The sequence below is a fragment of the Toxorhynchites rutilus genome, chromosome 3 (genome assembly GCF_029784135.1).
Source record: "Toxorhynchites rutilus septentrionalis strain SRP chromosome 3, ASM2978413v1, whole genome shotgun sequence".
Lineage (NCBI taxonomy): Eukaryota > Metazoa > Arthropoda > Insecta > Diptera > Culicidae > Toxorhynchites > Toxorhynchites rutilus.
This window is the reverse complement of record NC_073746.1, coordinates 254,606,543-254,633,089: the sequence shown is the minus strand read 5'-3', so window position 1 is coordinate 254,633,089 and position 26,547 is coordinate 254,606,543. Positions and strand designations below refer to the sequence as shown.

At 40.5% G+C, this 26,547-nt stretch overlaps 1 protein-coding gene across 2 annotated transcripts in view; it reads left to right on the top strand.

Moving 5' to 3' along the window:
* Positions 1-26,547, top strand: part of LOC129776379 (limbic system-associated membrane protein-like) — a 373,734-nt gene that overhangs the window by 180,231 nt on the left and 166,956 nt on the right. For both annotated transcript variants that reach the window (XM_055781981.1, XM_055781982.1), the window contains 2 exons: positions 6,366-6,517; positions 6,614-6,824. In XM_055781981.1, the coding sequence (XP_055637956.1) occupies positions 6,366-6,517; positions 6,614-6,824 (363 nt within the window). The remainder of the gene's footprint in view (positions 1-6,365; positions 6,518-6,613; positions 6,825-26,547) is intronic.

Below are 26,547 nucleotides of genomic sequence, written 5' to 3'. Positions count from 1 at the left end.
TGGTGCACTACCATAACGCCTGCTTCACCATAGCGTCAGTTCAATGCATTGATGACAGAAAACAAACAATGTTAACTACTTGGCAAAATTCTGAATATTTTCCTCAGCAGAGATTCATTACTAATACCCTAGCGTAAATATTTCCCTGCTATCTCCCCTCCATGTTTATATGTATCATTGTGACTGCATAATTTGCAACACCAAACGCATGCACGTATGCACACAAATATACATATATCGATGGCTTGAAGCAACTAAATATACACACACTTATCTCCGTTTTGCGCTCTTCTCAACAGAAGACCTTTCTGTTAATATTGCCAGTCTAGACTAGCTTAGCTGTCATCCTTTGTGAAGAGAATTTTCCTACCGTCATGCCAAATCACTGACAAAATTCCAGAACATTTATTTTCTTGGTGAGCTGACGATAGCCTAGCTTGATGATTCTCCACACAATTGTGTAGCTCAAAACATTAATGCAATGGCGTCATATTTTTGCAATGTCAGAGACATCAGCGAGTGAGTAATTTGTTCACGTCCACAACTCAATCCGAAACCAAGACATGTGATGACGCAAAACAAGGAAGAACAAACGATATTCATTGCTTTGAATACAGAACTGAATGTTTGCCTTCCTTCCCTGCTTGAGACTTTAAACTTCTTTAGTTCATTCGTCTCTAACCTTCAAAAAGGCCCTTGGAAAACTTTACTTTATTCATCATATTACTCCTCCATCCCCATAGCTTTGAGAAAGGCATTCGATCCCTCGCCGTCCAGCAACGATGTTGTTCAGTCGATTTCCTCACGAAGAATGAAAGTTTGCCTCAGCGAGATCCACTGTTTGTACTCTTTGCAAATATTCCCCTTCGTTCTTCTTCTTTTCCTTTGTTCACGGAGACTTTACATCTTACGATTTCCCCTTCGTTGCTCGTCAATAAGTTGCTCGTTATTGACAGCTCTGTTCGGGAAAGCACACAAATGGAAAGAACAGATGTATGAAGAAATGGGAATGCTCCCAATTTTCATCAATTTAAACCATTTGCAGACTATGGAATTGTAATGTATAGCATACCAAACAAATCTTAGGGAATTTCCGATTCGTTTGGTGTATAAATCGCCAAAATCCATTCGATGCAAAAAAAAGTTATGAACGTTAACTCTATTTCATAAAAGTCACAAGAGCGTTGTGTCCGAGACACGATCGCATAATTGACGTAGGATTCCGTTAGGCTATCTGTTGATTTTGGATATGTTTGAAGAATAACATCGTTAAACTCTTTAATAATGATTTGGTGGCCCTGAAAAGGGCCGTTTTATGTGGTTGTTGGGTATTGTTTGCTCACTCCACCAGTGTTTACCGAGTGATGATGACAGAAGGATGGTAAACAGTCGTTGGATGGTGCGTATCAGATATAAGACACCAAAGTGGAAAAATTCACCAATGTAATATAAGATAATTACCAATACCGAACACAATTATCAATTTTTCTCATCAATAAAAACATGTTACTTTAATATAAAGAAAACATATTTGAAATGGAAAAGGTATTTTTTTTATAATTTTTACTTTCTGAGTGTTTATTCAACCCAATGCGAATTTTAATTGGACTAACAACACCTAATACTATATGTAGAACATATGGGAAATCACTTTTTCTAATATTTCTTCACTTTTCCAATTTTTCTCACCGTATGAACTTTCATTGGATGAAAATGAAAACAACAAAACAGACAGCTTCAATCAAACGACTCGTTCTCGTGCTGGAACACACCTTGGTTTTTATTTATGAAAATTGAAATCAATCGTTTCATATATCAAGTTATTTTTAACACAACTGCTACCATATACAATTTTATACTTACACTTGTGCTAATTTTTTCACAATACACGATCGGTCATTGATATGAAATTTTACAGAGCAACCAACATTAAAGTTCCAAATTTAAATTTTATTTGCTAGAATTAATCTTATCATTCACCTTACTTGCAATACAAAAATGCCCCCGACTTGCATATAATTTCAATGCCGATTTCCTCCAGGCAGCTTGGTTTGGATGTCTCTGCTAGGGAACACATTTCGGTAGGAACAAAAGCTCCCCCTTCTTTCATGCATTTGTAATGCCGATTTCCCCCAGGCAGCTTGGTTTTGATGTCTCTGTTAGGGACCCGCTACATGTGTCGTCAATTTAGACTAATCAGAGTTGGGTATTTCCGTTAGGATAGGGGTTGAGATTTTTCAATTGTTCGATAGTTAGTTTCATGACATATATTATTTTCTTCAATATACAAAATTGTTATGGAGTGCCGAAATCGATTGACACAAAAATTTTATCAATCCATCATGAAATGACTGAGCAATAAGCGTTTGAAATTGGACAATTTTCACGATGTACTCGATTTTCGATTTTCAATTTGTACCCCAATATGTTCCCGAAAGACGTAATCCTACGTCAAAAATGTGACCTGTTTTCTGATTTGGCACCCTTGATGAAAGACGTAGTTCTACGTCAAAAATATAGCGCCGTTGGTCCCTAGACCATGAAGACTATAAAAAACAAATACAATCAAATACAAATGCAATCAAAATTCTAATTTTCTGCAACTGTAGAATTTTTTCAAAAAAGGCTAGCTAATTGGCTTTAATTTAATATGTCGATTATCTGAATCGGTGCGGTAGTTTAAAAGTAATGAATTTTTGAAAAAAAAATTGTAAGGGGTTGTATCTAGGACACGATCGCATATTTTCGACGTAGAACTACGCAATAATATTATGCAGTCCACTTGTTTACCACTTCGAATATTATTTTAGAATGCATCGAAATTTTTGTAATAGATTATGTTCTTCGTTACAAATAAATTGGATGAACGTTCTTTTACGTTTGATATGATGCCTAGGGCTACCAAAATATGTGAACGGAAGAATTGTCAAACGATCATTCTATTTTACATTCCCCTCTGAAATTATTGCACATTTCATGTTTACGTAGTTCTCGAACGCCGAAGGTTTGTTCACCTCTAGTATCTGAAATGACGATTTTCCCAGGCTTCTCAGTCTAAAAGTACGTTTTAGGGAAACATTCCGATCTTCACAACGACAAGCGAGTACACAAGTACTCAACACCAAAAAATACCCCCGACTTGCATGTATTTGCAAAGCGGATTCCCCCAGGCACATTAATTTTGAAGTCCGTGTTAGAGAAACACAGCTCAGTGGGAAAAAATACCTCCGACTTGCATGTTTTGACAAAGCAGATTCCCCAAGGCACATTGATTTTGAAGTCTGTTTTAGAGAAAAACAGCACGGTGGGAACAAAAATACTCCCGACTTGCATGTATATTTGCAGAGCGGATTTCCACAGGTACATTGATTTTGAAGTCTGTGTTGGGGAAACCGTAAATCAAGCCAATCAAATCTTGGCAGCTAGGGCGTTTAGATAACGCTTTACATTTTACAGTTTTTCAATTGTTCATCTGATGAAAAATAACATTTTATTAATTATGATAGACGCGTAGAAATATTTCCTATCAATTGATGCAGGCATCTTTCCGATCTGTTAAGAAATGTTCGAGTTATAAGCTTTCGAAATACAGGTAGGGTTAGCACACAAATCGGCAGAACAAATGTATGGAAAAAAGGAAGTTCTTCCACTTTTCATGAATTTAAACCTTTTACAGATTAGCGAATTGTGATGTATAGCATATCAAACCAATCTTAGAGAATTTCCGTATGCAAATCATGAGAATTCGTTCACAGCGAAAATAGTTATTAACGTTAACTTTATTTCATAAAAACGTGACCTGTTTTCTGATTTGGTACCCTTCCTGAAAGACGTAGTTCTACATCACAATATGATCACCCCAACGAAAAAAATCAAAATACAGGTGTAATATTTTGCGATAAAGAACAAATCTACCACTTTTTACGAAAATCTGAGAACCACTATATCGGTTTGGCATGGAATGACTGTATACATGGGAGGCGTGTAATTCAACTTTAGATCGTGTTACGGCTCATTTGATTGAACCAATATTTTTATCGCTTTGAAAATATCGAACAATGGCATTTTCTGGAAGTTTTACTGCTTTTTTTTCTAAAGAAAAGTGCATCCGATAGTGTTGGTTTGATTGTCAAAACTTACTGATAAAATACTCCATCGGCAAACATGTGTGGTTTAAACGATTACAGCATGACATCGCCAGAACACAAGTTCAAGAATCTGTCAAGAATTATCTAGATAGAGTGAAGTTGGAGGTTCTACCTAACCCTAACCCAGACAATTGCTTCCTCAGTTGGCCATTTGTTCCGATCCATGGTATAAAAAGATTTCTCGATTACGCTTCAAAACAACCAGATTTCTTCCAGCGTAGAATCCGCGTATTGCGACGATGGGCCGAGGTTATTTTCATTTTTAGTCGTAAAATACGTTTCATTAAACATAATACTTTTTTTTTCATGATCCGATTCAGAACTCATTGATGCATATCAACACCATGCTTTGAAAATGCGAACACTACCAGTTCGATTTTCGCCCCATTAAATTTTGGAACGAAGCCATATTTTTGAAAATTGGACCATACCATTCATGAACTCCGAGTTCTCACATACTCGAATATGCACCCAGGAAACTATGAGATGACTTCTGAGAGATAAAGGTGGACAATTGTTGTGTTATTTTTTTATTTTTGCTTATGATCCGGGACAACAGTTTTTTTTTACTTACTTTCCGAAAAAAGACGTAACCAGAGATGTTTCGCCTCAGAAAATCTCAACGACGCCAGCTGGGATTGAGCCTAGGCCGGTCGGGTTGTAAGGCTGTTACGCTAACCACACAACCACTGGCGCCGTCAATTTTTTATGTTGACACAGCTCGATTTTGGTAACTTGAAATTCTCCTTGGGGCGGATAAAATGAGTAGTATATTTGAAAACTGCATCGTTTTGTTGAGTATGTTTCAAGTTATCATCTTTTAATGTTTTTGAAATATTTCGGTATTTGCCCAACCCAAATCCTAATATCTTCATACTGTTGAGTCAATAAAAAAAATGTTTGTTTGGAAGACAGTTGATCGAACTAGATTTTATTTATTTTTTGTAGAAAACAAAACAACATCTTTATACTAAGGTTTCGATTAGTAGCAATGCATATCATCAATCTTCAAATGATGGTTGAGATCAGCCCAAATACAGCATAATTTGAGCTGTATTATAATTTATTGTTTATATCATATGGCGTCGTGCACAAATTACGTAACGCGTTTAGGGGGGGGGGGGGGGCGGATTGAGGTTGCGTTACTTTCTGTGTATTAGAGATAGGAAATTGCGTTACGTAGGGGGGGAGGGGGTCCAAAATCCGGATTTTTAGCGTTACGTAATTTGTGCACGACGCCTATGTATGTCGTGTGTCATGGAAGATTCAATTGAAAAATAGTTCACATGTAGTGAAACTTTGGGAAATGAACTCCCTGATAAATTTATTTATAATTTGTCACAAATGAAGCCTGGTAAGCAAAATAAGGGCTCATAACTAACTGAACTTGAACTTAATTGTTACTTTTTTAGCTATGAAAATATAGAGTCTGTTCCGAATAAGACGTCGTTTTTTGAATGAAAGAATAATCAAATATGTAACGAGAAATGGGGAAATTTACTGCTCTTCTCACTTATACCGCGTTTCACCAGAATCTAACGCATGATGTGTTTCAATGTTCCAGAACCTATTCTCCTTTATTAGATTTATGATGCACACCAACTGATAGAAGTCATAAGAAAAGAGTCTTACTACAGAATTCAATGTTGAAGTCACCAAAAACAAATATTTTAGATACTTCATGGTCTTTACAATTTAGGGGATCGGTTCAGGACCACTTTCCTCTAATATTTAAAAGATTTATTGATGGAAGGTTCAAACAAACTTATGAATCGAGAACACAATTCGAGTTGATTGCCTGAATCGATTGAATGGGCACACTTCACACAAAAGAGATCCCGATCAACAGTCTTCTCAACAACATTTTCAAGCACACACCGCGTTATTGTGTCACCTGTTTGCTTTCTTCCACACTGAGCCTCCCAAAGTCCTGAATTGAAAGTCTACACACTCGAATCACGCCCCGCCCTCAAGACGATTATGGGATTACATTCGCGTAAAATTTCAAATTGAATTGCATTATTTGAGCCGCCACACTTCTGTTTGTTACCGGCTTGTTAGCTCCACCCATCCTAATTTCCTCTCCTTATCGTTGCGTGGATAAATAGATTCTTCTCACATTCTCATCTGCTCTCATCATTCTTTGTTGTCGTGATCTTCCTTCCGACGTGAGTACATTACATTACATTAGGCTACCCTATCTCTTTTCATTTGCAGTACTTAACATCATCAGCGGCGAAGTTCAGTCATACTGGGAACAGCCCTACGCCCAGCCTTACTTCGACAATAGCACCAAACGGGAGGTGACCGCAACGGTCGGTCAGTCGGCGCTACTTCACTGCAGGGTGCGAAATCTTGGAGACCGAGCGGTAAGCGATATAATCATTGCCACCTTCTTGAACAGTAAACAACTGCCTATCTATTCACTTGCCGGTTTTCGCTCGCCCTCTCCCACCCCACAAAAGGTGTCCTGGATTCGGAAGCGTGACCTGCACATCCTGACCGTTGGCATTCTCACCTACACCAACGATCAACGATTCCAATCGCTGCACACCGAAGGCAGTGACGAGTGGACGCTGAGGATTACCTCACCCCAGCCCCGAGATTCCGGCACGTACGAGTGTCAAGTGTCAACCGAACCGAAAATTTCGCAAGCCTTCCGGCTTAACGTTGTAGGTAAGTGAACGACGACGCCCTGGCTGGTTGCTATGTTCTGGGTTCGGTGACGAACTGTGACTATTACGTGTTTGTCAACGAGCCGCATGAACGAACATTAACGAACCAACCGCCCGGTATGCCACTCGAAGATTAGTTCAATACAGGAGGGAGGCGACATCAAAGCGGGAACGAAGAAGATTAATGGAACTTCAGCTGCGTTTCGGGAGACATCCTTGAAAACGGTTTTTGTTTACAGTGTACAATGACTGTTTACTGATAAAACCGGGCATTGGAGCGATACGAAAACTGTTGTTTATCTTGTCAAATTGTTTGATACATTCTAAAACTGAAAGTAAATCATAACACGGGAGCTATATTTCTTGTTCAATTTATCGGATTACACAAATCGATTTTTTTTAACTAATCATAATTGGTGGATCACACCATTGAGGAAGTGGCGAATCCTTCGGCTGAAGGAGGCCTGGATGATGATAGCTCAGGATTTGGAATTTTGGGGAAAATTAAACTCATAGGAAATTAAGAACACTGGAATACTTCTAAAAACACGGATGATTTATTCGATGTTTAACATTCAAACGTTGGAATTGGAATCACAAAAACACTTGTGGAAACAATTTAAATAATGTTGCTCGGGTGAAAATTGGATTCGGAATGATTATAATATTGGAGGAATCTGTTTGTATGCACTTCGTTGGTATTCGTATATGCTGTACATCGGGTTTTGCTGCTGATTTTATTTGTGTTATGCACCACACACTGCATTTCGGAAGGAAGGGGTAGGATGGAAAGAAGGATTGGGATGGACATTGCACAATGGTCCAGGAGATGCATTTAAGTGGAAATTAGCATTTAGAGCTCGACAGTTATCTAGACAAAAACTGTCTTAAGACGCGTCCACATTACGCCAATCAGCCTTGGCCGCCCGGTAAAGCCGACTAAATGTGGACGTACCGCCCGAGCTTGCCGACGTGCCGAAAACCGACTCGAATAAAACCGAACCCAACCCGAAACAAGTGGATCCGGTTCGAGGAAGTCGAACCAAAACAAAACGAAGTAAATTAGCGTTAACGACATTGTGCTTCGTGTGTACGTGACGGCTTCGTGCATCCGATGAGACTTCGGCTTCGTGCACCCGATGGGGCGTCCACATTACATAACGAACCGAATATGCCACCTGGTACAGGCCGATCGGAATCATTCGGCCTAATGTGGACGCGCCTTTAGACAAAGTTGTCACTCATGATAGAGCGCTCGTTTTTATGTTTTCAGAAATAGGGTGACCAAAATTGTCGATGAAATAAAAAATCTGCAGATGCAGAACATGTCAATATCTTAATCCTGCTCAAAGTTATTGATGGGTTTTCATCCAAAAGCTCATGATTTCAATTTTAATTAACTCAAACACAAAAAATAACATAGTTTTGAAAATCACACATTATATAGAGTGAAATCTGTTCTTTCGAATTCCGTCAACAAACATTTTTTTTTGTTTGCCCCAGAAAGAATGACAATCAAATGAAAACAGCGTGTTTTTGGGAAGAAATATCAATAACTTTGAGTAAAGTTGAGATATTGACAAGTTCTGCATCGAAAAATGTTTGTATTAGTATGCTTTAAAAGTCTTTCGAAAACAGTTTGCATGTAAAATTTGAAATATAAAAGTTAGAGCAAAAAACTGTTTTTTTCCATGGTGACCCTAACGTTACTTAGAAAAAAGGCGCTATATAGGTTATTTCAAGAGATAGAGAAAAACTATGTTCTACAAAGATGTCTAAAATAATTGGAGCTACAACATTGTCGAACTATGTTTACCTCTATCTATAAGGATAAGAAAGTTAGATTTTTTATTTCATCGACAATTTTGATCACCCTATTTCTGACAACATAAAAACGAGCGCTCTATCATGAGTGACAACTTTGTCTAAGACAGTTTTTGTCTAGAGAATAACTGTCAAGCTCCAAATGCTAATTTCCACTTAAATGCATCTCCTGGACAATTGTGCATTGGAATATGGAAATAGGGATACCTTCTCCTTCTTCGCGCTGTCAGTCGCGAACAGTTATCATTTTCTGCTTATTCGATAGTCCATTTCTTCGACACAAGTAAACATAAGATGAAAACATTAGTACATATATGTGTTGCATTAAAATAGACTTACTACCGATAAGGAAAACATAATCAGAAAACCTTGCCGGAATTAACATGTCAATATATATTTTTAAAATCTAAGCCCTACCATTCTTATTGAACCCGGGAAAAAGGCATACTAATTTTATAAATGTTGACTATTAAAATGTTGACTAAAAAAACTGACTATTAAATGAAAAGTGCCATTTTTTCTCAATGGTGAAAGCTTTCATCCGTAGCCTGGTTTTTCTCTCAAATAATGATTATTTTTGATCGCAAACATGTCATTGTCATATCCAAATTAAAACAAAAACTTACATGCGCTAAATGATTTCGTTAAGAGATTATTCGAAAATGTTTTGGAAGAGAGAACCCCGATTTCCCTAACTATTGGGTGATTTTACGATTTTGAAAAAACTCAAACTTTTATCGCCTTGCGCCACTCTCTCTCAAGTCCGATTGAGCTGATATTTTGCATAAGTTTGCATTTGCTTCTTAAATGCCAAAGGGGGATTAGTCTCTGTGGTATCTTTTTTTTTCTTTTTTTCTCTCTATAATAGTGTCTGCACAATCATCGTGTTCTAATTATGGTGATTCAGGAACCGTCGCACTATGTTACACGTTCCAAGAATCACCGCTTTCTGCATAATCGCAAGCTGCTCTGTTACTTGCAGCTTCTCCAATGACTGCGTGAGAGAGTGTGGAACTAAACCAGTAGCAGAGATCACTACTGGTATAATACGGATGCCTTTCAAATGCCACATTTGTTTTAGTTCTTCTGCCAAATCGTGATACTTGGTTATCTTGGCAGCAAACGTAGATTGTAGATTGTGGTCTAACGGTATTGCAATGTCTATTATCAGCACTTCTTTCTTATTTTTATCGTAGACCACAATATCAGGGCGATTAGCTGGTATTCGGACATCCGTAATAATCTCGCGATCCCAGTACAACTTGTAGCAGCTATTTTCCAAAACCGGATCCGGAATATACTTGTAGTAGGGTACCAATTGATTTATCAAGTTGCGTTTTGATGCTAGCTGTTGATGAACAATCTTGGCAACCGAGTTGTGACGATTGAGATAAGCTTATTCGGCTAGCGCTCCACAGCCGGTTATGACGTGTTCAATCGTCTCTCCTACTTTATTGCACTTTCTGCAACAGTCAACAACGTTTTCGTGCAAGATGTACTTCCGGTAGTTTTTAGTCGCTATTATCCGGTCCTGGATGGCTACCATAAACCCTTCTGTTTCAGAAAAGAGTTCACCTCGCACCAGCCACGTGTTCGATAATACTTTGTCGATATGCGCTTGCTCTAAACGATGGGGGTGCGTCCCATGAAGTTCCTTTTGCTTCCATGATGTTATTTTTTCTTCTATGGTCTGCAAATTGCAGCTAAGTTCATACTGCTCCTGCGCCAGATGCAGGGCACTGAATCCACGGTCCGTTTCACAGACAGCGCGATAGATATCGTGACGGGTCTGACTTTCCACGAAGTAACTCCGCAACTGCTGGATCTGGGAACTGCAAAGCGCTCTAATGTCAGTGACACCTCTTCCTCCTTCAACACGTGGCAAGGTGAATCTTTCTATGGACGACTTTGGATGGTGCATACGGTGCTTTGTGAACGTCACTCTCATTGCTCTTTCTATTGTTTCTAAATCGGTTTTCGTCCACTTCAGCACCCCGAAACTGTACGTGAGTAAAGGAACGGCAAACGTATTGACGGCTTTGATTTTTTTGCCGCCGCAGAGGTTTGTTTTCAAAATCTGGTTGATTCTGATCAAGAATTGTTTCTGGAGTTCCTTCTTGATTTTTGTGTGATAATTCCCTTTCAGTTGCATAAATCCCAAGTACTTATAGGATTCGCCTTCCACCAAATCTTGAATCACTTCACTCTCGTTAATGCGGAATCCTTCAGTCTCCACCAATCGTGCACGGTGGAGCTGTACTGCCTTACACTTTTCGATTCCGAGTTCCATCCGCACATCGGAACTAAAGTCGCTAACACACTGTAGAAGACTATGTAACGCTTTTGTTGATTCCGCAAACAGTTTCAAGTCGTCCATATAGAAGGTATGGTTTATTGTCGTTGTTCTGTTGATATGGTAGCCATGGCTGCTTCGGTTGAGTGCTCTGCTCAAGGGGTTCATCGCAAGGCAAAACCACAAAGGACTGAATGTGTCACCTTGGAATATTCCCCTGCGAATATTGAGAGTTCTGGATCTCAACATAGTTGTTCCGTCGGTGATCCTAAGCGAGGTGCTCCAGTTTACCATTGCGTGTTCCATAAACCTGATGACGCCATCATGTATCTTGTACATTTTTAGTACCTTTATCAGGTACGGTACTGAGTCGTATGCTTTTTTATAGTCAATGTACGCCATACTCAGGTTCCTTCTGTTTCGGCTTGCTTGTCCGACGATGACTGCATCGATAACGACTTGATCTTTGCAGCCCCGCGTGTTCTGTTTACAGCCTTTCTGTTCTTCTGTTAATATTTCGTTAACATCGCAATGGTTTTGTATCTTTTTATTAATCACCGACGTAAGTAGCTTGTACAGGCTCGTTAGACATGTTAATGGCCTGTACTTCGCCGCATTCGCTGTGTCTTGATCCTTTGGCATCAGATTAGTAATTCCCCTGGTCACGAACTCCGGTGTTGTTTGGGGATTTTCTAATACCTTATTGAAGCACTCTGCCATTCGCCCATGAGTTGAAGAAAACTTTTTGTACCAGAAATTGTGCACGAAATCTGGTCCTGGCGCAGCCCAATTCCTGGAATATCGAATGGCTTCGTTGATATCATGGGCGGTTACCATAACGGCAGGCATTGCTTCAAGTCCGTTTCCATATTCCTCTTCTTCTGCCAACCACATCCTGTTACTTCGGTGTTGAATAGGGTTCTCCCATAAGCCTGACCAAAACTGGGTAACTTCGTCAATCTCAGGAAGACCACCATCGTAATTATTGCGTTTCTTTTTGATGCGGCTGTAGAACTCCCTTTCGTTCATACTGAACATACGATTATCCGCATGCCTTTTCGTACATTCCGTATAACGTCTTAACCTTTTTGATAGAGCACTCAACCGTTGTACATGGGTGTCGAGGATCTCAATGATGCGGTTTTCATTAAGATCAGAGAGCTCTGCCGGCTTCACAATTTCAGCAACTCCACGAATCAGCTTTCGCGATCGACTTCCCCTCTTGTACTGCGTTAGTCGACCGATTTTTACTCGGAGCGTTTGGATACGACCTTCCAGGCGTCTCATCCAAGCAGGTTTCGGTTTTTTGGAGAGTACGCGGTTCTGTCTATCGTCTTGGTGAAAGGTGCGCATTCCTAACGTCCGTACAACAGCTACAGTTCCACAATAAACGATAAATTGCAGCTCCTCTAGATTCTCTACCACTTCCAGGTACACAGGTAGAACTTCCTGGTCGAGTACTTGGACGGCACTCGTTAGTCGGTGGGAATACTGCAACTTCGGAATCTTGTGTCGGGTTAAGGGGTCCGTTCCGTAAAACTGGGTCACTCCTGCATCCATGTGGAAAGCCAATTCGTTCTTTAGTTGACCTCGTTGTTGATCCTCTGCCGGCTCTTGTCCTCTAGGCTCATCCACTGGATCCGGTGGTGGTGCAATAGATTCGCGCCTTTCACTAGCGAACGATGCACTCAGCCTAGCAGAGCTCCTTCTCGACATATCACTCGATCTTCCACTCTCTCTACGCAGTTCTCGTTGCACTTCCAACTTGATGGCCTCTATTTCAGCCGGGGACAGCATGTTGTGTGACAACATCGCTCGTCTCCGTGTGTAGAGCTTATTCCGATCTAGTTGGCCGGCAAATCGTGGGAACTGCTCGTTGAACATTTCCAGCATTCTTGGTCTGCCGGACATGTCCGTCTCCAATCTTGTGCAGACATAATAGCAACGAATCACGAATTCATTCATCTCTCTCGTCCACATGATTCGTTGCCGTTGGCGGCCTGTCAATGTGAGCGACTGACGTCGTCCAATCGCAGCATCATTTGCAGGTGCAGCATTGCCATTGTGATTTCTTGTGCTGCGGGTTCTGTTTAGCGTTCGGTTTACGGGCTGAGCCCGATGACTAAGGGTCCGCTCGTGCACCAATTCCTCTAGCCGCTGGCCGCTCGCATGTACGCCCGTTCCAGGACCAGCTCCAGTCCGGGGGCCCTCCTCAGGCGATCGCATTACTATAATTCTCCGATTTCTCAATTGCATTATTGGTAGTTTTCCTTTTCCCGGGAAAACACGGGTTTGGTACAGATTGCTTCTTAGAGTCCTCAACCTGCCTGAAGGACGATATCTCAGCCGTTCCTAACCTGGAATACAGACGCTGTTGTGGGCCGCTCCTAACATGGAGAACAGACGCTACACTAGTCCCCCTTCCCTGTTTGCATACGACCCAAGGGTTGTTTGCATCTTTCCAAGGGTTGCTCGCATCTCAGCTAGTACCTCGTGAAGGTAGGGATCGGAGTTCCTGGGCAGAGGCTGAAGGTCGCAATGGGAACTACGAGACACGTGCACCAGGCTTAACTAACCTTTTTTTTATTATTATTATTATTATTTCATCTGACTATATGGACAGGCCTAGGTTTCATTTTGTAATTTGGGAAACAAGCATTTAAAAAATAGGTATTTTGATGCGTTGTTGCGTCACAAAAATAAAAAATAAAATTGACGCAAAAATAAAAAATGAAATTGACCAAGAAAATAATAGAAAATAAATAATATTCTGGATTTTTTTTCAGTGATTTGGTTTCGCATGACGGTAGGAAAACTCTCTCCACAAAGGATGACAGCTAAGCTAATCTAGACTGGCAATATTAACAGAAAGGTCTTCTGTTGAGAAGAGCGCAAAACAGAGATAAGTGTGCGTGCTTGCGTGCGTGCGTGCTTCAGAACCCGTACGTCTTCGCCACGCTGAAATCCCATTTGTAATGATAAATATAAACAAGGAGGGGAGATAGCGGGAGGAAATTATTTATGCTAGGCTATTAGTAATGAATCTCTGCTGAGGCAAATATTCAGCCTTTTTCCAAGCAGTTAACATGTTTGTTTTCTGTCATCATAAAGGCTTCGTTGGCCTTTGACACTGCATCAATGCATTGAACTGACGCTATGGTGAAGCAGGTGTTAAGGTTGTGCCCCAAAAAAATATTTGGGGAATACCAAGTTATTAAATAAGGTATAATAAGTCACTAATTTACTTGAGTTCGCGAACAGATAGAGTTTATTTCGTTTATTTAGGCACCAAGAAAGTAAATATCTTTCTGAAATTTTGTATGTGATTTGGTTTCGCTTGTCAGTAACAAAACTTTTCTCCACGAAGGATTACAACTGTGCTTGTCTCGAGCATGTATTGTTCTGCGAGCACAAGAAAGAATCATGAAACAATTATCGTCAAATAATTCTACAATAAAAAAAAACATTTCAGGGCGACCAAACTGGCAGAATGGTTATTTCAACGTTATTTTACGTCAACAATGCGGTCGTGTCTCGAATACAACCTCCCATATTTTTTTAGTTTATCAGATGAATTTTAGTTCAAACATTTTTATACTTGGGGTTCTCTTAGCAAACAATGATGGTCAACAACCCACAAAATATGGTTAAGATCAGTCCACAAATAAAGAAGTATGTACTGCCTCAAGAAGTTTTTGTCACGTTACGAAAAGTATACGATGCATTCCGGTGTGACGTGACAACATTTTGACTCACTACAAAACTTTTAGTTTTGCGTTTCAATGAATAAATCACACAAAATTATGGATTTTGTATTAAAATTGAGAAAATTTGCGCCAAGAATCTTCATTTGGAGAATATTCCATAGTTAGATTGGCATGTTATCATTTTTTTTATTATTCTACGTATTTAGCTATAATGCTGAACAAATTGAAAACTCCATTTTTATAATATTTGTCTAATTCTATTTTTAAACCTTTCCCTACACATATCAATATAAAAATATCTGAATCATTCAATAGATTGAAGCACATTTGAAGAGGATGGTTTGTCCGAACATAGTACGAACATAGTATGTCTAGCGGTCGCAAATTACAAACGCTGGCGAGAACGTCTTGCTGGAACAAAAATAGTCATATGCTGCATAGCATAGAGATCTGGACACTCGAATTATAATTTTCGGTTGGTCGAACGCAAACATTCTCCGCAGGGATTCTCTTCTAGTTTTATTAGTCCACACCGATGTTCGTATGGAGGTAATCTAACGGGATCATTCAACGGTAATCTCCTCAAGGCAAATCGAACGTAGCTCCGTTCAACTCTTTCGATCCGAGCGATATGAACTTCGTGATAAGGGGCCCAGACTTGAACGCCATATTCAAGTACACTACGGACGAGATAACAATATAATGCCTTCAATGCGTATACATCACGGAATTGCGGCTTATGAAAACGAGAATTTCGAAAGCCGTTGCAGTGGTTGCAGTGATGTGTTCATTGAATGTTAGTTCGCAGTCCATTATTACCCCTAAATATTAGCAGATACTGTGATATCATGGGTTTAGCAGCAGAGTACATTTTTTCGTGGATAAGTAGCTCGAGTAGCTTTTCCAAGCAGCAGAGAATCGAAATAGACCGGTAATTTTCAATGTCATGAATATTTCCGGATTTGTGGATATGTGTTCCTGCTGAAATCTTCCAGGCACTCGGAAAAACCGCTTCCGACAGCGACAAGTTGAACAGGGTGGCAAACAGGTGGTCCTAGCAAATAACCGCATCGTCAAATGAATACAGGAGGTAATCTATCTGGTCCGGGGCCTTTGGCTGGGTCGACAGAGTTCAATGCACTGACAATGTCTGCTACCGTGAAAGCTGCACACGGAAAGTTTCTATCGTACGCCGGCAATGAATTCAGCAATTCCTGGGAGTCTGGCGGGGAATCAGCGTTATAGACGGATTTGAAAAAAGAAGCCACGAGTTTGACTGAGCCGTCGATATCATCACTGTTCCTTTGATCAAAGAACATTACCGACGGAATCGACTGTGCGTTTTTCCGACTCTTGAAAAATTTTGGAATTCCTTGACCTCCAAAGGTCAGTTCCACTGGGAACGTTAATGCCATCAATGAAGAAGGAGAAGCAGTGAGTTAGCAAAACGTGCTTTAGATAGCAGGTTTTTGCAGGTCGTACACACCCATACCATATGCAGATTGGCCCTAACCGAAGCGTAATTATCAACGGCAATACCGGTGCATCGCATGCAGACTGTTGACGAACAAAAACCACCACAAGTCATCGCTTCGCCTGTGATTTGATTTGCTCATTTTTCGCAAACAGTCGTCATTTCGCAAAAACCAGCAACACAGATGTAGTTCCGCTAACGACGGACAGATGACCGAATGTTACGCAAACAGCGAGATGGAAATTCAAAACGATGACAGCAGTGAGTCTGTTGTTGTTTATTTCGGCGAACGGTGGTGATCGGAGGCTCTTGATGAGCGGATGACGAGCTGATGTATATATTTCGGTCGGTGGCTCAGGGCAAAGGGTTGCAAAAACAGTGCAGCTGGAGAGCGGTGCCCGATGAGCCAGGCTTGTGCGAGTCATTGATTGCAAACGCCAGAGTGAACATGTTATATAATCACGATGCAAACACTGGGGGTCGATTTAGGACGACCTTTTTTGAGGTCGGTACTGGACCACCCCGAATTTTTCCAAACAACAGCATGCCGTGTAATGCAAGTAACAGGTAGATTATATCTATATAGCTTATTTTGATGAACGCGATGTTGTTTTATTGAACTCATTTTCCATACAGGTCAAAAACATTTATTCTCAGTTTTTGAAACTATCCAGTGGTTTATGCACGAAAAAGAAAAAAAAAACTGTTTTAGTGAGTCAAAACGTTGTCTATTTTCTCCTATTTGCTGGCCGACGCTAGTGGAGCTTTTCCACTCCACAGATCCATCATCGCATCATTTATGGTGATGAACATTAGAAAGTTGTGTTAGGAAGAAGCTGGACGGTGCTTTCAGTGATGGTTCAGGCTTTAATAATGCAAGTAGCCTTATGGAATGAAATTGACCAGTTTTCGTATTGATTCAAAAACTATCTCAATCGAATGACTGGATAAAATTGTTGTTGTATTCTTGGATAGTTGTTTATATCGTCTTGGAAGTTAGTAGCAGTTGTAGGGAAGGTAACTACTGACAAGGTACGTTAGTAGTAATGAAAGTAATGAAACATAATATCTGTAGGCTGTTCGAGTCTCTCCTCAGCCTTCGAACAACTATGTTTTGCCTTCATATCTCCCCCATCGCTGCCCAGACAATCATAATCGTATTCGAGTTCACACGTGTCAAGGTGTGCGGTTACAAGAATGGGGTCGCACTATCCATCATGATCACCCACTGCATCACGAGAGTAAAGTCGTATCATTCATGTCAAAGGACAATTTCCAGCGATGCCTTTATCTTCGGATTAATCCTTTGTTACTAAAAGCTGCAGGTGAAATAACACCATTTTGAATGTACTTAAAACACACAAAAAAATGTACTGCCGCGACACAAATCTGGTAAGGGCACAACTAAAGACAACCTTCAGAAAAGCTTCGCTCATTAGGAAAACCATTTGAAGATGTTTATGCATACCAGAGGAGCAAAATTAAAAAAGTGAACACAACGATATAACATGGAAAATGGGAAAAGTTTCGCTCAACATTATCGGAATTCATATACACTGCGTTTCATAACTACAGAACCACTCCATTTGTACGAGTTTCCAGTGATATGTCAGAAGTCGGTTGAATTGAAGTATATAGCGTAGGATATAGTAACTATCTTCATTCATGAGACTGGCCATTTCAACTATATTGTTGTGTCCAGGCGCGAAACATTGAAAAAATTTCCAATATTTCATAACTATAGAGCCAGATGGAAAAATTCTCACTCCTTCACAAAATTAACGTCAATTCCAAATTAATTACGCTGCGTCATGTTGTAGTGTGTATCTCGTTCTACACAGAGGATACTATTCGTTTAAGACAAGTGATTTGAATGCTCATACGGCTTGTAAGCTGCATCTACCATTCGTTCGATCACTCCTCATAAGTTCTTGACAGGGTTTTGATCTGGTAAACAAGCTGACCAGTCCAGAATCTGAAGCCCTTATTGATGACTTTCTGGATTTTATGAATTGATGCCTAATCATCACAGAAATAAATGATTCTGAAGTACTTCATTGCACTTCTGACTGGTCATTCGTGTTGATGAAAAACTATCTGAATGATAGAGAGATGCGTTGAGGTGCACCATGCACCTCATGTCCCTATTCGAATGTTCACGAATGGGAGCTGAAGGAAACCACGCAAAAACGTCAAACTGAAAGTAGGCGCCGTGCAGTAATTTATTGATTTTTTTGACGTAGGACTACGTCTAACCGGAAGATATAGGGGGTGAAATGGAAATCTAGGCACTGAACAAGTAGGAAAAAATGCAAGATTTGGAACGCTTATAACTCGAGAATTTCTCAATAGATCGCAAAGGTTTTTGCATCAATTGATAGGAAATATATCTACGCATCTATCATAACGAATAACATTCCATTTTTCTTGAGATAAATAATTGAATAATTGTGAAATATCAAGCATTGTCAAAATGCACTATGTACCCATTTTTGATTGGTCCATTTTGTGCTTCTCAAATCGTACCGACCAAAACGGGCAACCAGAGCAGCAGCGAAATAGAATGAAGCACGATTGGAAAGGAAAAAGAAAAAAATGAACGAAACATTGGTCGCAGTCTCACACATGCGTAATTCTCGAGCCAGCCAGTCAGCTTTAAAATCCCCGCTCCGCTGCCGTAACGATCATTCTCATTCAAACCGTACACCACATCGTTTCGCATCACAACACATCAACAAACCAACCCAAGCAGCCATGTCTGGACATGGTAAAGGAGGAAAAGTGAAGAGAAAGGCAAAATCCCGCTCGAACCGTGTTGATCTGAAGTTCCCTGCAAGGGTAGCTAGGCCGAGCGCGTTAGTACCAGTACACCAGTCCACCTAGCCGGCGTTATATAGTTTCGGCCGCCGAAGTGATCGAGTTAGCTGACAAAGCTGCTCGCGACGATAAGAAAACCCGCATTCGGAACAGAACACATTCGGTTCTGTGGACATCAAGACAACAGGCAGTTGCAGCGAGTGGCGAGTGGCAAACGCAATCGCAAAACGGCATTAGGTAGCAGAAGAAAAAAGTTTGTTCTTTATACAAACTGCTTTGGTGGCAAATCCAGAACAAGGCGGCATCAAGGGCGTTCGAAATGGTTTTTTTTTTCAAAACCACGAGTACTAAGTTTTCTAAATTGGATCCATAAAACAAGGCGCTTTTCAGGGCCATTAAACCTTCCAAATAAGAGTTTAGGAAATACAGTTTAATGCTTTCTAAAACATTATCCAAAATAATAATAAAACACAAATTGATCTTTTCATAATTTGTTTGCCAGGATATGATGAGTAGGTGAATTTGGCAGTTGTTCTGAGCTTGTTGATAATTGGGGACTTTCCTGATTATTCAATTTTCACCAATTCTTAAATTGTTTCCAGATTGAAAGTACAGTAATTTACAATTAGTTCGACATTTAGCTAATTGGACGGACATGTAATGCGACTTATTTAGTTGAACATTTTTGTAAACATAGAGATCCAAATTATGACCCCATGACACTGTACCACGGTCACGCAAATGTTCAATTACAGGTTAAAATCGCCTCCAATGCGACACTGAGTGGCGCTTCGGCATGTCGCATTGAATGTAATTTACTGTACAACATGTCACAAAGCTGGATGGGAAGAAATTTTCCAACTGTGAAAGCTGTGGCGAGTGGCAAACGCAATCGCTAAACAGAAAGGTTTAGCCGAACAAGATGGGGATATCGAGTGATAACAAAACAATAAACTCTTTAGATTGAAGATAATTTTGTGATCCGGAAAAGGACCCTTTTTAGCCTGCATGTGAATCCAACGAGCGAACAAATCGTTATGAATGTATTTTTTTGCCATCGCTCCCTTTTAACGCTCATTCGTTCGTCTCGTTGGACTCGCCCCTCTGGCTGAGTCTGCCGATTTGTCTCTATCCTGTGAGTGTGTACCGCTAGAGTATAAAACACGCGGACCCCCAAAAAATATCTTCTTTCAAACCGTAAACCCGTGTGGTTGTACGGCCTCGGCATCGTGGAGGTAACAAAGGAGAACAAGTTAAGGGAAAGGCAAAGTCTCACTCGAACCGTGCAGGTCTCCAGTTCCCTGTTGGTCGCATTCACTGATTGCTCCGCAAGGGTAACTAGGCCGAACGGATTGGTGCCGGAGCACCAGTATACCTAACAGCGATTATAGAGTTTCGGCCGTCGGAGTGCTCGAGTTGGCTTGCAAAGCTGCTCACGACAATCAGAAAACCGGCATCAAGAACAGAGCAGCTTCGGTTCGGTGCTCATCAAGGCAACAATTAGTTTCAGTGAGTGGCAAAGTGTTTCTCCGGCACGTCGCATTAAATGTAATTTACTGAACAACATGTCACAAGCTGGATGGGAAGAAATTTTCCAACTGTGAAAGCTGTGGCGAGTGGCAAACGCAATAGCTAAACAGGAAGGTTTAACCGAACAAGATGGGAATATCGAGTGATAACAAAAACACAACACCAAAGGTTCTTTTCAGAACCATCAACATGTTCATAAAGAGTAAACAGTAAACTAATCCATTTTTCATGTAGATAGGTAGGTATTCACGTAGGAGAAGAAAATAAAACAATATATTTAAAATATATATTTAACAAAAGCTGTCCCCTTTGTATAGTCCTACGTCACTCCGGTTATGTCCCCGACATTACCCACCCGTCTTTTTTTATTTCTACTATTCTACAGTTCTTCGTGAGTTTGAGCTTGGGCAAGCTGTACACTTCGTACTTGCTCTCCGTGATGAACCTGAACCAGCGAAATTGCACATAAAACACACCGTATGACGCTTGGGAGTGTAAGTTTCGGTGAATCGAGCTTTAAATAGCTCACAAACACTACAGAAATATCAAAGTCACGTTAGAAATAAAAGAATAGAGGATTGAGGTTAGGTTCAATTCAGTGATCTGTAACAAAAAACCCGTGCCCCCATGCACCTTAATTAAACACATTGTCGAGCAGTTTTGCAACGATCTTCTATCAGCGGTTTTATGGACATGAAACCGCTGATAAATACGAGAATTTAAAGTTTTCCCAAATAAAACTATATTTTCTAGAGGTTCACAGTAATAGTCGAGTGGTGAGAAACGTCATTTTGATCAGCTCGAATGTCAATCATTTTAATGCTTCATTGTGCCATTTAATGAACCACATTTGAATACTTCACGACGCTTCGGAGGAAATTCTGTGTCTTAAGCATTGGAATGGGTGAAAAAACCATTTTAGGTAAATCAAGCCAGTCTTCTTAAAATAAAACGGTTTTATAGGACCAGTTTCGTTCAGTTTCAGTTTCAATCTTTCAGTTTTTTGGAAAATATTATTGGCAACTCTGAAAGTAACGAGTAGCAACTAAAATTTTGGAATTTTTACCTTATAATCCCCAAAAACTTGTCGCAAATAGAGAATGGGGAGACCAGCCAAAATTATGTACGCAAAAGGATTTCGTTCTATTTTTCGTGCCTGCTACAACAAGGATTCACTAAGCCAACGGGATGCCGCAAAAAAGATCAAATATTCTCGTCAGTACACCTGTAAAAGATAGAAAAGAGTCAGAATAAAGTTCCGAAAAAAGACAAGAGCCCCGGGATACCCTGAGAAACAGATTTCGAAACTGAAATTCCAGTGCCGATCAACACTATTCCATTGATAGTTCTAGTGCTTCTCCGGAAATAAAATATAAGTTTGAACATCGATCGAAGATTGCTCCTGGATGCACCAAAATATCTGGAGAGCAACGTATTGCAAACAGTTGATTGGTAGAGATGAAATGCATTCACAAAGTTGGCATGAAGACCGTACAACGCTCATGTTCCGACATTAGACGGAATCTTTGCCGAACTGCCGATTATGGACCGCTTCCAAATGTTCACGTTTTTTTTCCAACAATGGACAATGCATCTGTATTTTCAATAAATCTGATCTTCTTCGAGTATGCTTGTCTTTTTTTTGACAGCTTGAGATAGAAATTCCAAAATTTGGTTGCCACCCAGGTTTCTTCAGCCTTCGTTCTTTCCGAGTAATGATTGGGAACGAAAAATCGAGGTAATTCGACGAGGAAACTGGAGTTCCTCAACGCCATGACATTGTTCCTCATAAAACAGCATATTCGAGGAACTACCAAGGGGCATCCGTATCTTCGTATACGCGATGATGTGATGCTAATGGTAGTGGGTGCCTCTGTCAAGTTGATCAGGAAAAAGCTCATCCAAGCCGTTTCTTGGGTAGCTAAATAGGCCTCCTCAGCGGGTTTCCAGTTATCACCTTCCAAAAGCGAGTTTACCCACATTTGTGGTCACAACCATAAAGTCAGCAACGCCCTGATCTACATCGATGATAAACGAATTCAAAGACGAAAAACTATACGGATCCTCGGAGTTACCATCGACCGGAAGCTGTCTTTCAACCAACACTGCGACGGTGTCAAGAGGGACTGCCTCAGTCACATTAACCTCCTCAAATGCATTGCTGGCCGGCACGCTAACGCCAACCGGGACGTAAGAATGAATGTATGTAACGCCATTGTGAACTCTCGCCTCACATATGGACATCCGGATCCTACTAGATAAATTCGCCCCCACATACCATCGTGCTATTCGAACCACATCCGGTCTCCTTTCGTCCTCTCCCGCGGATGCAGCCTGCGCCGAGTGTGGAAAGCTCCCATTCCGTTTTTACATCAAAAACACAATTTACCATTGAGCGACCGGTTTCGCCAACAGGACAGCAGGATCGAACAGGGAAGACTTTCTCCTCTTCGAAGCCCACTTCCTTCTCCGTGAAACGATTGACCTGGAGCTCCCACCTATATCCAAAATCCACTGGTACGGAACCAGAGACTGTAATCGAACACCAATGAAAATAGATCCGACAGTGAAAAGCAAACACAAAGCAGGTACGAACCCCACAGCCATCCGGAAAACCGTCGACTAAATACGCAAATCACACTGTTCGATACTCGGATGGATCACTTGCGCTAGGGAGAGTAAGGATAGGTATATCGGGCCCGACTTCAACACCTGTTACCGCCTCCCAGGCGCGTGTAATATTTTATCAGCAGAGGCGGCTGCCGCATATATCGCCGCGACACACCAATCAAACCATCCCAAATATTCGCCAAAATGCAAAATGCTCGAAGACTGGTGGGCTAAAGAATGGTACACAACCGGACAAGACAACTCACGTGAGTATTTTCTGCGTAAAATAAAGGCCGATTTCAAAAAATGGGAAGACCTTAGAGGTCACAGAGATCAACAGGTGGTCTCTAGATTTCGAACGGGTCGTACAGCCTTCGCTTACAATATGGGTAAAAGGGAATTTAAGAGGCAGAGGTACATATGCCGTGTCCACCAAAGTGATCATATTCATGAAGGACATCGGACTGTGTAACAAAATATAACCAAGGAACAATAACGACAAGGAGAAACCACCACTGACCAGGAAATCGGAAACGGAAACCAGACAAATGAACTTAACAACGAAACCATTGAAGACTAGGTAACCCACATGGACACGGACATGGAATCAACAACAACTGACTCACCAAGCATAGACTAAGCACGGACAAGGACGATGAAAGTTGAAACTGAATAAACAAAACAAGGAAATCTAGAACTCGAAGTCCCCAACACTTGGGCGGCTCCCCGAGCCCCCATGCTAGGTTGTAATAATACGAGGGGGTCATATTTCCCGCAACTTGGATGAGCCCCTTAAGGACTCTTCCTCGTACTTCGCAGAGACAAACAAGCTTACGGCTGAAAGTCTCTTAAATAAAGACAAAAAAAAGTTACCACCCGTTATGTATATCATCGTGTACTAGCACATAAATACATTCAACTTAATATGCCCTCATGCGGATCACTGAATTGGAAGTTGGAAAGGATTTACTCTGTAATCGTCCACCAACCTCCAACTTAATTAGTTTACTCATCTTTCAATCATTTACCGGTCCGACAATTCCAAATTTGATGATTTACACTTAATTATCAGACCCCGGACTAATTAATGCACCGTCGTCCCGAGGCGACACGTTAATGCTTCCGTCGAATGGCATTTCCTTGAATGTGCCAGAATAAACAAATAACTACGTCTCGCAGGTTTAATTCGCTCACGATTTCGAGGCGGTTCTGACGACGGGGCGATTTTCGGCCAAGTGGAAAAATAAACACATAAATTATAGGCTCATCGTTCCTTCCGGCGGCAGCGATAGGAACGTTAGCGAGCACGATGGGCCCATAAATTAGGACAAATTACAAATCAATGTTACAGGAACTGGACCTGCAATGATAGATCTGCTCCCTGTTTCGTGGTGGCATATCCAGTGGCCGCAAGAGTTCCGTGAGGCGATTTCAGGCTATATTTGGGCAAATAAATGTTCTTCGGCAGAAGCCATTATGTGGGCACACAAGAATGGCCAGTTAATTGTGCACTCTTAAATAGGAGAAGGTTTACGTTAACATACACGAGAAAATGACTAAATCATCAAAGAAAAAATCGTGGAATTGTTATGCGCTGTGGTTGAACATCTTCATGGACGACAGAGATTTCGGAAAATCTTCAACACGTTCATGGGCCGCTAAAGATAAGTATAATGAAATTATCATAAATGACAATTTATGTCTGATAGCTTTCAACAGTATTGGAAAGTTATCATGGCGAATATATTAAGAATACAACATAAAGGAGAAAATGGGAAAAAGCAGTTCCACAAACGAAAAACTAATCTCACCGAAACGGCAGATCGAATCGTGCCAGCCAGTGTTTAAAAGTTGCCTCCCAATGTGGCACTCAAATATCTACTCGCGCTATATTAACCGAACCATGTCCCTTTTTCGAACCGCACTTTTGAACTCAACCGACTCGAAATAAAGTGCCGATGGTGGGGAGCGATTATGTCGTCAGTTTTCAAAACTTTGGCAGAGTGCTTCAAAAGCTGTCCGCTTTATGTTCGCTTCCCCGCGGTAACCCTTTCCGAAACAGGCCAGGAAATGAATTAACAATCAGCGTGACTAAACCCATCAAAGGACATTCGGCGAGAATTCGAAGAATGCTGAATAACTTTGAACAACGCGATGAGGTAATAAAAACCGGTCGAGGTGGGAGTTAACTGATGACAATAGTAGTATTGTCATTCCAGTCAGCAGTTATTCGTAACTTTTGCTGGATCCATAATCTATTACCCTCGTAAATTATAGTCGGAAAAATTCGTGCTTACTTTAAAAGGGTTAGAATTTGCAAGTGAGCTAAAAATCGTTCTCGTCGGTGTCACAAATGACAGGATTGCTAGAGCGGGGAAAAGCAAACAAATTATATAGGCAGCTGTTGAAAATCATCAATTCCAGGGAAAAGAGTACCTTAAAAAGTGGTTCGCGTCGAAGCGTCCTTTTGCCAGATGAGGCAGCTTATAGAATTCACAGAAGTAGATTTAAATATTCCTTCCGGCCGAGAGAGAGAAAGACGGCAGCTAATCAGCTTCATTAACGATGAGAATATCGCTTTCTGCTTATTCAACGGATAGCCATCTGCGAACATTTTCGAGAGAAGAACCAGAAAGTACACGCTTTGCCATTTTTCTACAGGGATTATTAATCTGGAAGCCATTAGGTGCTGATTTTGGAAATAATCTTTCGGCTGTGTGAGCAAAGAATGCTCCGTAGGATAATGCGAAACTTCGCCAGATGAGAATAACGTCAAGAAAAATCCATATAACAAGCGTTATATCGTTTTATTCAGAATGATAATATTTGATTGTGTGCGATAAAATATAAAAACTGGACCTAACATGAAAATTTTAATTTCTCATTGCACGAAATAAAGCAGCCTGTTAAAAATATTCTTTATTTCTGTATGGTTTTCATGTACAAGGTAGATAAGAATTACCAGGAAATTTAAAGCAACTATTGCCATGTTCAAAATAAATAGACACCGTACAAGGTTAATAATAGAATTTTCTTTAAAGGAATATAAAAATGGCAATCAAGCTGAATTCATAAACATTATAGGATACTGAATTATCAAATAAAGTTATTTGAAAACAATATTATTTTCCGAGTACCATAAGTCACAACAGCGCCATCTGGTACCCCTATTTTTTCTCAACGTATTATACAACAAATATAACAATTTTCTTCATTGTTTTATTTTTCTTAAATATATAATGTCAAAACAGTGCAAAAACATGTGGCTATCTGTGCTCATCAAGAGGCTTGTTTGCTTTAAGAGGTCAAATATCGATTTTTTCGCTTTGATCGATTCCCAATATATTAAACCTTGAACAATTGATACTTTTAATTCGTCTGTATATTACAAAGTTACACAGTCTAATGTTCGAGGTTTCCATGAATATGAATGGTCCTGTCCTCAACAATAAAAGTTGTTTCTTAACTG